This window comes from Dryobates pubescens, chromosome 2 (genome assembly GCF_014839835.1).
Source record: "Dryobates pubescens isolate bDryPub1 chromosome 2, bDryPub1.pri, whole genome shotgun sequence".
Taxonomy (NCBI): domain Eukaryota; kingdom Metazoa; phylum Chordata; class Aves; order Piciformes; family Picidae; genus Dryobates; species Dryobates pubescens.
The window spans coordinates 22,609,605-22,622,560 of record NC_071613.1 but is presented as its reverse complement, the minus strand read 5'-3'; the positions used below and the strand labels follow the sequence as shown (position 1 = coordinate 22,622,560).

The following is a 12,956-nucleotide window of genomic DNA, read 5'->3' as shown; positions in this document are numbered from 1 at the left end:
CCAGACAGATGTAGAAGCAAGGGCTAGGGCTTGAATTTCAGATCTTCTGTGCATCAAAGTGAAGTCATGGTAAAAAAAACGAGGATGCTCAAAACTCTGCCTAAGATCATACCAAGATGACAGAGAAAAAAACCAGCTTTGATCTGCTTATGTTCTCTACTCACAGTATTCTGAGACCGTCAGTCTCAGGAACTGGTGAAGGAAGTTAGCAACATTTTCAATTTCTTTCCTTTTTGTTTTTGTAGGTATTTTCTTATCAGCTCACCCATATCCTGGAGGACAGAGTCAAGAACAAGTAATGTAAGAAGATTCATTTGGTTGATGCTTGCATTGTTCAGAGACGCAAACCAGCTTCTTGAAAAACATAAAATGGTCTAAATTTCCAAATATTCTCTACATCATGAAACTTCTCTCTTCCTTGTCTTCATTCCCCCTATGCCTGAACAGCACCCTTCATGCCATGGAGCTGCAGAGTGCTGTTAGATTTTCTTTGCAGGATCCCATATAGATATGGAGGTCACAGTTATAGTATCCCATGGTTGTTGTGCTTTGGCACAACAGTAATGGTAACATAACTTTCCCTTTGGACTTTCTATGCTATGGAAGAATACTACAATCCAGTACTCTGAGTCCTTCTTGCTAGGCTTAATTATCATCGGCAAAAGATTAGGCACAGAGTCAGGAGTTCTTTGCTTCAGGTCTCTAAACTCTACCTCACGATGAGGGAAATCTGCTGCTTTGACTTGCCATGTAAATTCTTCTCCATTTTCCCCACAGGCTCAACAGCTTACTTGACATCATAGTTTCAATGTCTGTTTTGGTTGGCTACTCTATCACAACGGCAAGCTTTGTGCTCTACGTGGTAAAAGAACATCAAACCAAAGCCAAGCAACTGCAGCATATTTCAGGCATTGGGATGACAAGCTATTGGGTGACTAACTTCGTTTATGATCTGGTAAATAATTCACATTCCTAAATGCACCCAGAGTAGTGTTAAGCAGCAAGGAAAAAGTAGTTCTTTGTTTAAAGCTAGTTGCCTAGACTTCTTAATATTATTACTACCAAGAGTGTTATGCAGTAATTGTTCTCCAAGGCACTGAAGACTATTAAATGTGAACCGCAACACTGGATTTTGCTAAGCGAAGGCATTCCTTCTCTCTCGAGTGTATGCAAAACACTCAGCACATTTATATGAGAGCAACGCAGAGCAGGCCAGGGCTTGATTTCAATTTTAACATGCAAGCAGCAAGCTGCTTTTCTGCTAGCTCGTAGGGCTTGATTAGTTGTCATGCAGGCTTTGTGCATCTGGGGTAAGGCTTTAGGGCTTGAGGCTACAGCCATTTTGGAATCCCTGGGAGGACAGGGTGTGACATTAGCCCACATCCCACAGCCGACTCCCCCCTGCTGGGCAAAAATCCATTGCTCTGTTGAATGCTCTCTTTAAGATTATATATTATAAACGTTTTAAAGCCAAGGACAGCTACTAATGCAGCTATATGCCTTCCAGGACCTGAGCAAGTTCCTTTCTACAGTGCTGCACTTCACTGTATAGATTTACCACCTTGCTGCCATAGATAGTTGAGCTCCCCAGCACTGTGCTGCATTACTTTGCATAGGTGTGCCCTTTTCTCCCCAAAGCTGTTTCCTCATGGTAAAGAGGGTTAAGAGCACTGCTGGAAAGCATTGCTGTGTTAAGGGGATAAATATTCAGTGTCTGTAGACTAAAGTACTTTGTGTTTTATGAATTACCCTCCGTGCACCATGTCAAAGCCTTGCACAGTTAGAGATCTGTAAGTGCAGACTATCTCTGCTCATGAGCATTGGCACTGCCAGTTATGCTGTAATGGCCATCAGCTCTACATATCTGACAAATTTCTACTGATGCAGTTCTGCTAGTGCCTAAAATTCCACTGATATCATCAGTGCCTGAAAATAGGAAATCTTCAGGGGCACTTGGGTGGCCATGTCCCTTCAATGTAGTGAGATCCCTTGGGAATGCAACACTTGACTTTCTGTAGGGCACAGCCCAAGCTTCTAGGTGTTTTGGTACACTAAGGAAGCAGCCCCAACAAGACCGTTCTTGCCTCCAAGGAGTCTAAACTGTCTGCTTATAGGGGCGGGCATGATTAGGCAACAGCACAAGTACCTCCTGCCTTACAGGAGGGGCTTGAAAGGGGTCTGAGGACAGCGTGGCTGCAGTCTGGCTTGGCAGAGCAGCTCCAAGTCGCAGTACAGGGGTGAAGTTTGGGCAGGCCTGTGTCTGCTTCCCTCATCCAGGCCCCTTCTCTCCAGTGCTGCATATTTGTAAATCAGCCTGTGGAAAAATCTCCAGAGTCCTTGCCACAATCATTATTCAGTGGGCTGAAACTAATCCGGCGCTCTTGGCAACTTGATATTTCTCAGTGAATCCCTGCCAGTAAATTCTGTTAAATCCCAGAGCTGGGGAAGAGAGGAACTTCTCAAGGCACACATTTGGTAGGTCCCTGGCTTGACTCAATATTGTAAAGACTAGATTTACAGGCCACAATGAAGTGGTCTGACTGCAAGGCTAACATAAACCCTAAAGGGGTATTTTTCATTCACAACCTTTTTTTAAGGCACTTTCTGCCCACAGTGTGGAATGCTGAGGCTTAGCCTATTCAAAGTAGCTTTGCAGCATTCATTTGCCAGACTCCCAAAAGCCTCAGGAGTGCTGAGACCCCATCTGTATTTGGTTTCCCTTAGAAAACCCAAGCCACACTTGTGGGACCAGATTCAGACCTGGCATGGTTGCTCCTGCATAGTTCTAGAAAAAAGTTTAAGAATTATCATCCTAATAACATATTTTTAATATATCTTCTCAGGTACTTTTTATGGTCCCCATCGGTCTCTCAATAGGAGTGATTTCATCCTTCCAGATTCCAGCTTTCTGCAATGACAGTAACTTACTGGCAGTATTTCTTTTGCTGTTACTCTTTGGGTGAGTGTGGAACTTACTTATTTAAATATGTTTGCACAGAGTGAGGACCTGGCTATTGCAGGCTGCTGCAATTTGAGAGCCAAGGAGGAATATATAGGCTTTTTTTCTCCAACCTGCACTTTACCAGTGGTGACTACTTGCTCCTTCCAGGAGCAGTGAGCTAAACTATTGTCATGCCTGCTTTATTCAAAGCAAACTCTACGTGAGGGTATGAAATATTCAAGGTCACAGTGACAGCCCAAGCTGTAATCAGATGCTTACTGAACTACTGCAAAGTTCAAGATAACAGAAGCATTTCAAAACCAGAGAGGAAGAAAAAAAACCCCAACATAACAAAAAACCAAACCAACCAGCAGCACATTTCAGGAAAACTTGGCAAAACTGTCTCCCAGGCTTTGAACACTTCAGGCCTAGGCTGTCTGCTTGCAGCTGAGGCTCCGTGTTCACAGTATGCATCTCAGACTTTTTATCCGCATTCTCACAGATTCAAAGCCATTTTTCCTCCTTCAAGCACCTGCAATACGGCAATCTAGTCACATCCAGAGCAGAACTGATACATTGTCTGAGGTCTTCAGTTGTTTGTTCTCAATCACACTTTGAGCTACTGCAGTGTATTCTCTGCACTGTTGGCATTTCCTAGATACGCGACGTTTTCCTGGATGTACCTGCTGGCTGGAGTTTTCAAAGAAACAGGAATGGCCTTCATCGTCTATGTCTGTGTCAACTTGTTCTTTGGCATCAATACCATCATCACTCACTCAGTTGTGTTTCTGCTCTCCCAGGAAAAGGCCACGGACCAGGTAGGAGCCCTGCTAATACTAAACTCTCAGTGAAACAACAGGAGGCTTCTTGTTGAGCTTGGCAGCTTTGATCAGATCTGTAGCAGCTGGCTACAGGAGACCAGGCAAGGACTTAATGGAGTTCCCTATAGAAAGGGCATGAGTCAAATATGAATCTTGCTTGCCTGTAAATCTGCATTCCAAGAAAAGAAGGAAATGGTGGTGACAGAATGGAGAATGCAAAAAGAGAGGGAAGAAAACTGTCCATGCAGAGAAGGGCAGGAGGTGTGTGTAGATGTTCATTAAAAGTTGATAGGGACTTTGAGCTATTGCTAGGTTTTTGCAGCACAAAGTGTGGACAGAGACAACTAGATGTCATTGCCCTGAGTCTGACATGTGCTGCATTAAGCCCAGCATCACCTGTCTGTCATCTAGATACTAAATGGAGTCATCTTCTCCCTGCAAAGAGAAAAATGACTCAGGGACAGAGATGATTCCCTAAAATAAAACCTTCTCTTAAACTTAGATATTCTTGGGAATCACTGGGCTAAAATGTACACCTTAGTTTTCTTGGTTTATGAAGGGCAATTGTTTTGTATAACAATAGCTGAGCTGGAGTTTTCTCGCTAGCTGGACAGTGCTTGTTAGCAACCCTCTGGGTTTTAGGGATGTGCAGATATGATTGTCTCTCTGTGCCCCAGTGGCTGGGAGTCAGTTTCTTTCCATGCTAATTTACTGCCTCTCCACTTTTCTGTGTGTGCTAATCCTTTCTTCTGCTAGAAATGTACTAGAGCTCTTAAGTGTGAGCCTGCACACTGGGGTGCTTTGCCATGAATTAACTGGAAAACCCCTTCTATGTCTGCTAAAGCCAAATCTTGCATTTATGAGACATTTGTCCAAGGAGAACAAATGGGATACTGTCCCCCACAGCAAACTCCAGACCAAGCTGTCAGCCCATGGCTTGGACAGCAGCACTCTGTGCGGGGTTAGGAACTGGCTGGAGGGCTGAGCCCAGAGAGTGGTGGTGAATGGTGCCACATCCAGCTGGCAGCCAGTCACTAGTGGTGTCCCCCAGGGATCAGTACTGGGCCCCATCCTCTTCAATATCTTTATTGATGATCTGGATGAGGGGATTGAATCCATCATCAGTAAGTTTGCAGATGACACCAAGCTGGGGACAGGTGTTGATCTGTCAGATGGTAGGAGAGCTCTGAAGAGGGACCTTGACAGGCTGAACAGATGGGCAGAGTCCAACAGCATTAGATTTAACACATCTATGTGCCGAGTTCTACACATTAGCCACAACAACCCCATGCAGAGCTACAGGCTGGGGTCAGAGTGGCTGGAGAGCAGCCAGGCAGAAAGGGACCTGGGGATACTGGTTGATGGTAGGCTGAACATGAGCCAGCAGCATGCCCAGGTGGCCAAGAAAGCCAATGGAATCCTGGCTTGTATCAGGACCAGTGTGGCCAGCAGGAGCAGGGAGGTCATTCTGCCCCTGTACTCAGCACTGGTTAGACCACACCTTGAGTCCTGTGTCCAGTTCTGGGCCCCTCAGTTTAGGAAAGATGTTGACTTGCTGGAACATGTCCAGAGAAGGGCAACAAAGCTGGGGAGGGGTTTGGAGTACAGCCCTCTGAGGAGAGACTGAAGGATCTGGGGTTGCTTAGCTTGGAGAGGAGGAGGCTCAGGGGAGACCTTACTGCTGTCTACAACTACCTGAAGAGAGGTTGTAGCCAGGTGGGGGTTGGTCTCTTCTCCCAGGCAACCAGCACCAGAACAAGAGGACACAGTCTCAAGCTGCACCAGGGGAGGTTTAGACTGGATGTTAGGAAGAAGTTCTTCACAGAAAGAGTGATTGGCCATTGGAATGGGCTGCCCAGGGAGGTGGTGGAATCACCATCATTGGGGGTGTTTAGGAGGAGACTGGATAAGGCACTTTGTACCATGGTTCAGTTGATTAGATAGTGTTGGATGATAGGTTGGACTCGATGATCTCAAAGGTCTTTTCCAACCTGGTTAATTTTATTCTATTCTAAACTCTATTCTATTCCAGGGAAATGGGCTGTGCTCCACAGTGAGCTGGTACAGAGCTCTGTAGTCTTGGGAGGCACAGTGCAGCTCAGTGGCAGGATCAGCTCTGGCTCACAGGTGGACTTCAGGCTGCTGCATTCACAGGGTGAGGTGGTTGGAGCAGCAGTGAGGAAGTACACTGGGAAGTGGTTGCTGTTTACTATGGGTGATCACGACCTCAGCACAGCCTGTTGACTTTTCTGACCTTGCGCCTCTGAAACGAGCTGTCACCAGAGTTCTTTGCTCTCAATTTATCTCTGCTCTGAGACACAAGCAAATCCCAATGTAATTGTTACACTTCAGTCCCACAGCAAAACCTACAAATTTATTCCATGAATAAAACCAGTGATTGACTGTGCTGCATTTGGTGGTTGTTTTGTTTTGTTTGTTCTTCCAGGGCTTGCGCGATCTTGCTGAAAACTTAAGGCACGCGTTCCTTCTGTTCCCACAATTTTGCTTTGGCTATGGCTTGATTGAACTATCACAGGATCAGGCACTGCTGGGCTTCCTGAAAGCCTATGGAGTGGACTACCCTGACAAAACCTTTGAGCTGGACAAGACCACATCCAAGCTATTTGCCATGTTCATCCAGGGCACCGTGTTTTTTGCCATTCGTCTTACAGTTCACGACAGGATGATTCAGAGAGTCTGGAACAACTTACTAGAGTAAGTAACATCTGGAGGCTCACAATGAAAACAGACCAAGCCAGCACTCAGGGGTTAAATCCTGGGCTCTCACTGCATCGCTGTCAATTATGAAGCCCACTAATTTCCAAGACACTTTGCAAACATGGAGTAAGTTTTCTCTGGCAGCAGACCTATTACCCACCAGTAGGGTGTTAACTAACATACAGGTTATAGGTATGGATTCCTGGAGTCCCTTGGTAGTCTGCTGGCCGAGGCTACGCCCTTGTTCCCGGCTCTGGGTTTGGTGGGCTGATGTTCAGCTGGTTGGTAAGAGCAGTCAGTCCATTGACAACCACCTATTTTTGATACTCTCCATTTCCACTGGCTTGAACGCACACCAGGAGGAGCAAGATCAGTCCTCTCACCTAATTTATGAGTCTGCCCAGAAGGCAGGACTTGCTGCAGCTTAGAATATTTACTGAAAAAGGGAAGAAAATTAAGGAGGAAGAGAATGAAGATTTTTTTAATTCCCTAAATGCAGCAAGTATCAGGAGAAAATAGAAATTACCTGGATTGCTGAGTATTTTTCACATGCCCTGAGATCTCACAGGAAGACTTCTTAGTATCTATCCCACTGCTGTCTGCTTGCCAGAATGTATAATTGCCCTCTCTGCCCTCCCCACAGGTACCTGTTTAACAGAGTACATGGCAAAACATCACTTCTTCCCCCTGCGGCTGAAGAGGATGGGGACGTCCAGGCAGAAAGGGTTAGAGTCGAGTCTGGCAAAGCTGACTTTGATGTGGTGCAGCTCCAGAATCTGACAAAGATCTACCACCTTCCTCACAAACGCATCGTGGCTGTGAAAAACATCAGCCTGGGGATTCCTGCTGGAGAAGTAAGTGAACGGAAAAGGTTGTGGGCACCTTCTGCCCTGGGGAGGGAAACTGGACAGATCCACAGTCCCATTGTCATCTTATTTCCCAGTCCTTGCTGCTGTCCAAGTATGACTGCAATGGTTTGTTCTGCTCTGACCTCTTCTTCCCTTCCTTCGTTGCATTTATTGATTCTTTGGGTTACAGCAGTGATGAAAGGCTCCTGGTGAATTTAGGACATGAAGTGTCAGTTTAAAGGCTCTAGGAAGAGGAAAAGTGGATGGGACAGTGATGGAGCAAAATGTCTGCAAGCACCTAGCACAGCGCAGTCTTGGGGGCTCACTGTGGATTACCATAGGGTAAAGGAAGGCAGAAGAGTTTATCAAGTTGCACTTACTCACCTGCACTGCATTGGAGACAGTGAGTTGGGCTTATCTGCTTGTGCTTTCCTATCAGGGAAAGACAAATAATTTTGGCTGAACACAGTTTCATGAATCAGGACTTAAAACTAACTCTAAAGGATAAAACACACTTTGCTCATGACAGTGCAGTTACCTGCAGAATCACTGACTCATGTTGAGAGAAAATACAGGAGCACACAGAGCACCTGTGAGATCCAGATAAAAGTGGAGACCAGGTTCTACCTCAGACTGTGCACCACACTTGAGGGGAAGCTTGGAATTATTCCTGGGTACCTGATTTTGTTTTAATTGCCTGGATCCCACTGAAATGAAAGGGCATAGGGTGCTGGGTAGGAAGACAGCAGCCTCACATAGAGACTGTAGTGCTAACATTTTCTGGCAGAGGATTTTTTCCAAGCTGGAACTGGCACTGAGGTTTCTAGCTTCTGGCAAAAGTCCCCCTGATGATGGTGGGGTTTAGCGTGCCATTCCCTGTCTGTGCACCACAGACTGTGCACAGATACTGTCGCTGCATGGACTTTGAGGTGGAGAAGAGCCTTGGATTGATGCTGCGCATCTGCAGTGGGCCAAGCACAGGAGGATTTTCAGATGACCTGCTCTGTGCTAACAATACCAAACTAACAGTAACAATGGTGATTACTTATGCAGCACACAACTGGATATCTCCAACCTCAGCAATAAACCAGAGATTTTTAGTGTACTGAACTGCACTACAGGGAGCCAGTTCTTAATCTTATTAATGCAGTGCATTAGTGAGATTATTTGACAAAAATCTCATGTTGCATTAAGGTTTTCCCAATGACAGCCCAAACCTCGCTCACCTCATTCCTATGAAGAGCTCTGCTCCTCTCAGTGGGAGGCTTCATGCAAATGAGATGATCAGGATTTGGCCTGTCAGATGAGCTCACTGCAGAAATGTACCTTGCAGTAAAAGGAATGACTCTATTAGAGACACATCCTTGATTCTTCACCATATTAAACAAATGGTCCTAATATCAGCTGCAGTATATTGCACCATAAACAAACTCCATTTTAACGTTCGTATGCTCTGCATACCTCTGCCTCACTTGCAATTCATCTTGCTCAAGGGTCCAGAGAGAAGAAGAGACAAGATGCACTGAGCACTCATCTCAGAGCAATATTTCTGCATTATAAATACAGCATGGTTACATTCCTACTTTTCTTTCCCACAACCCAGTGCTTTGGCTTGCTTGGTGTGAACGGAGCTGGAAAAACGACCATCTTTAAGATGCTGACAGGTGATATTGGAGCATCCAACGGAAGGCTGCGGATCCAGGATCATTCTGGGTAAGGATGTGATTTCTGGGGCAGGCATGTGAATAAATTAGCCTGGGAGCAGTTTTTCAGGCTGGATGGCAAAGGAAAAAGAAATAAAAAGTCTGAAACAAACCAAAATATTCAAAATGGAGCAAAAATAAGTATGGTAGGGGAATTTCATCCCTTGAAGATGACATGGTCACTTCCCTAGGGGACTGCATTTTGCTGTTGTACCTCTGCTGTTCTCAGTGATGTTTCTGCTACTTCATTCCATTGAAAATGCAATCAGACTCAGATTCTCAGCTGAGTGTGATCCCACTTCTGAGTTAGTACCTAGAGACCAGTAGGACTCATCTTGAAGTGCTTATTAACAGGAGTAGGTTTGGTGGCAGCTGTGCCATCTGAAGTGGTGGTGGTAATTGGAAAGTGATGTACTGGACATTGCAGCTAACAGACATTGCAAATACAATTCTTCCTTTGCAGAACGGAGGGCCTAGAAGCTGAAGGTCTGCAAATCCATAGCATTTTCCTTCAGGGTTTGGAGAATCATAGAATCATAGAATGGCAGGGATTGAAAGGGACCTCTTGAGGTCATCGAGTCCAACCCCACTGCCAAGGCAGAATCACCTAGAGCAGGTCACACAGAAACCCATCTAGGTGGGTTTGGAAAGTCTCCAGAGAAGGAGACTCCACAGCTTCTCTGTTCCAGTGCTCAGGAAGAGGATAGAAAGCCAGAGAAAGGGTTTTTCTCTCTCCTGTCTGATTCCAGAGTGCATTGGCCACTCAGCATGTTGAAAATTACTTGACAACTTCCTTTCACAGGTCCTTGAATGACATTAATGAGACACACTGGTCACTCTTTGGCTACTGTCCTCAAGAAGATGCCTTGGATGACTTGCTGACAGTGGAAGAGCACATGTATTACTATGCTAGGCTCCATGGTATTCCAGAGAGAGATATCAAAGGAGTGAGTAACACGGGGGCTTGACTTAAAACATTTTCCTGTTATTGAGAGACTTCACATTGATTTAATTAGCCTTTCAGTAAATTGATATGTTTGTGGTCATTTATGTCTGGACACTGTTGTGCAAAGAGTACTTGTGCTCCCATAGGTTGTACTCCAGCTTCTCCACCGGTTGAATCTGATGGCCTACAAGGACAGAGTCACTTCTATGTGCAGTTATGGCACCAACAGAAAATTGTCAACTGCTCTGGCTCTCATTGGGAATCCATCAATTCTGCTGCTGGTGAGAAACAGGAGCCTTCTTTAGGCCAAAGATGAGCAGATCTTTGGGCTGGCCAGGGGTGTGTTGGCAGTCTAGCAATACCTCCTTGGGTGCAGCTCACAGGATACTCCCCAAGTGCCCCTACGTGGCCTGACAACACATGCATCAGAGGAAGGTTTAGATTCCAGAAACCACACAATTTTTCCTTGAGGGCCTAAGACAGTGACGAGTCTGCCACTTTCTCTGTTAGCATCTTTGAAGGGTCAAAAATAGAACCTTATATTTGCCAATTCCCAGCTCTTTTCCTGCTTTTTCTTGTATCGACTAACCTGCACAGTCTTGTAGGAAAAGCAGCATCCAAGGCTCCCAAATCTGTAGGAGAGCAAAGGAGCAAATTCCCTCAGGATTAGAACAGAAAACTCTTTTTCTGTTTGTCTTCCCCTTTTGTCTTTGAACTTCCCAGGTCTTCCAGGAGTGTGCCATTGCTAAAACACACCTTTTTGTGTGGTTTTTCCACCTGCTGTGTTTTGAATGTGTGCAGTGCTCCCTGAGCAGGTTTCCAAATATTAAATTTGATAGCTAGTGAACATATATGTCCCTTGCCCAAGATTATATTGAGACCAGCACTCCTGCCTTTACTTTTGACCTCACACACCAGTGCCCTAGCTGCTGCTGTGAGATTAAAAATAAAGTAAAAATCGATAAAAATAAGAAGGTGGGGAAAATTCCTCCATATTGCCTGAATCCAAGCTGGTTTATTGCTACCTTACATAAGGCCCTGTCCTCAGCAACGATTTGTCGATCAGAAGCTGGCTAACAATTTTATCAGTAATGCATAAGGTAAGAGAGAGTAGACCATCTTTCATCTCTGTCTTACTGTCTTTCTAAAAGCAGAAATGCAGCACTTTCTTTGTCAGCAAGAGGAGGCAAAACACAGGCACACATGGGAACCAAGTGCCACTTGATAGCTTCTTCTTTGAGATTATGCCTGTGGTGTTTGTGGATATTTAAACAAACATGGTATAAAATGCACAGTAGAGCTAATCTGAGGTGGTGTTATCCCAGCCAGTCAGTTCCTCTAGAGCCTAATGGAGGCTTTCCCATCAGGCACCAGAGGAGCTGCCCAGCTCCAAAGGGTATTAAGGATGGAAGTTGTAGACAAGTAGACTTGCTTGTTCTTGAAGGGAGAGTAGGATCACAGAATCACAGAATGTTAGGGGCTGGAAGGGACCTCATAAGATCATCTAGTCCACCCCCCCTGCAGAGCAGGATCACCTATACCAGATCACATTGGAACACATCCAGGCAGGTCTTGAATATCTCCAGAGAGGGAGATATTCAATGTCTCAGTCAAATCCATAATGCAAATGATGATAATCCTTCTCCCTTATTCGTACCTGTGTGAGCCTCCTGTGGGTCCTTATTAGCAAACATAGCTCTAAATGATGAACCCAAAAAACAGCACAAGTATAAAGAAGGTCAGATTTTGAGTGCAAATTTACATTCAGTCCTGTCTTTCCCAATAGGATGAACCAAGCTCTGGAATGGATCCAAATGCTAAACGCCACCTCTGGAAAATCATCAGTGAGGAGGTGCAGAACAAGTGCTCAGTGATACTCACATCCCACAGGTAGGGCTGGTTTGGCTCTGTCTCCAGTTTCAGGGTCTGCTATGGGTACGCAGAGACCCCTTCTTCACACTCTTCGGTCTTTGCAGAATTTCAGGGCACCGAGCTATGACAGGTTTGGGGGTTTGTTGTGGCTGCCTGTGGTTGCTCACAGAGACCCACAGCAGTTCAGGGAAGAGCAGTGATATTCTCTAGTTACTAAAATAACTATTCCTCTGTGCCTCTCAGTGACTTAGTAGAGTTTCTTGGTTGGTTTTTCAGCATGGAAGAATGTGAAGCCCTCTGTACCAGGCTGGCTATTATGGTGAATGGGAGTTTTCAGTGCATTGGCTCTTTGCAGCACATCAAGAGCAGGTCAGTAAAATGCACCTATTTCCCTTCCGCGGGATGGCAGATAGAGTTAGCTTTGAGGGCTCAGAAAATGAGACCTCTGTTACCAGGCCATCAGAAGAATGTCATTTTCTGATTTGTTTCTTACTATGCCATTGAAATTCTGTCTTAACTAATGCATTTTCTACTCTCTCACAGCTTTTTTCTTTTTTTGTTTCCCAGAGGTGTGCTCCCCAAAGCAATCTGTTCACTGCTGAAAATGTGAAATGCACGTTAGGGTTGAGCTTCGATTTTATTAGTTATCACAATAGCTCGGCTTCTTATTAAGTTTCACTCCAAGTTAAAATCCCTGACCCCATTCAAGCTGCACTCTGCCTGGATTAGATTTCCCCCAAGAGTCTGTGCAGTGCTCTCAAAGGATTTTCTCTATCTGTTTCTCTTTTCTAATTGTGATTTTCTTTTTTCCCTAGGTTTGGAAGAGGATTCTCTGTGAAGATGCACTTAAATAGCAACACAGTTTGCACTGAGGCACTGACAGAGTTCATGAAATCACACTTTCCAAATACATGCCTGAAGGTAAGCAGGACAAATACTTTCAGGAGATGCCCTCTCAATCCCTTCAAATTAACCAAGAGGATCTTGCAAGGTAGACATCTTGTAGTATGATATGCATATAGATCTGTGCTCTTAGGGCCTAAGGAATTCAAACACATACACTTGTCAGTGCAATCAGCAACATTACCCAAGGGCTGGAGCCCCCAA

The 12,956-nt window shown here is 45.1% G+C and overlaps 1 protein-coding gene across 1 annotated transcript in view; it reads left to right on the top strand.

Moving 5' to 3' along the window:
* Nucleotides 1-12,956, top strand: part of ABCA12 (ATP binding cassette subfamily A member 12) — a 102,508-nt gene that overhangs the window by 87,532 nt on the left and 2,020 nt on the right. Inside the window, exons 41-52 of the mRNA XM_009900836.2 lie at nucleotides 246-300; nucleotides 778-955; nucleotides 2,844-2,959; nucleotides 3,600-3,759; nucleotides 6,209-6,477; nucleotides 7,124-7,334; nucleotides 8,932-9,041; nucleotides 9,834-9,978; nucleotides 10,124-10,258; nucleotides 11,764-11,867; nucleotides 12,126-12,218; nucleotides 12,665-12,770. Coding sequence (XP_009899138.2) covers nucleotides 246-300; nucleotides 778-955; nucleotides 2,844-2,959; nucleotides 3,600-3,759; nucleotides 6,209-6,477; nucleotides 7,124-7,334; nucleotides 8,932-9,041; nucleotides 9,834-9,978; nucleotides 10,124-10,258; nucleotides 11,764-11,867; nucleotides 12,126-12,218; nucleotides 12,665-12,770 — 1,682 coding nt within the window. The remainder of the gene's footprint in view (nucleotides 1-245; nucleotides 301-777; nucleotides 956-2,843; nucleotides 2,960-3,599; nucleotides 3,760-6,208; nucleotides 6,478-7,123; nucleotides 7,335-8,931; nucleotides 9,042-9,833; nucleotides 9,979-10,123; nucleotides 10,259-11,763; nucleotides 11,868-12,125; nucleotides 12,219-12,664; nucleotides 12,771-12,956) is intronic.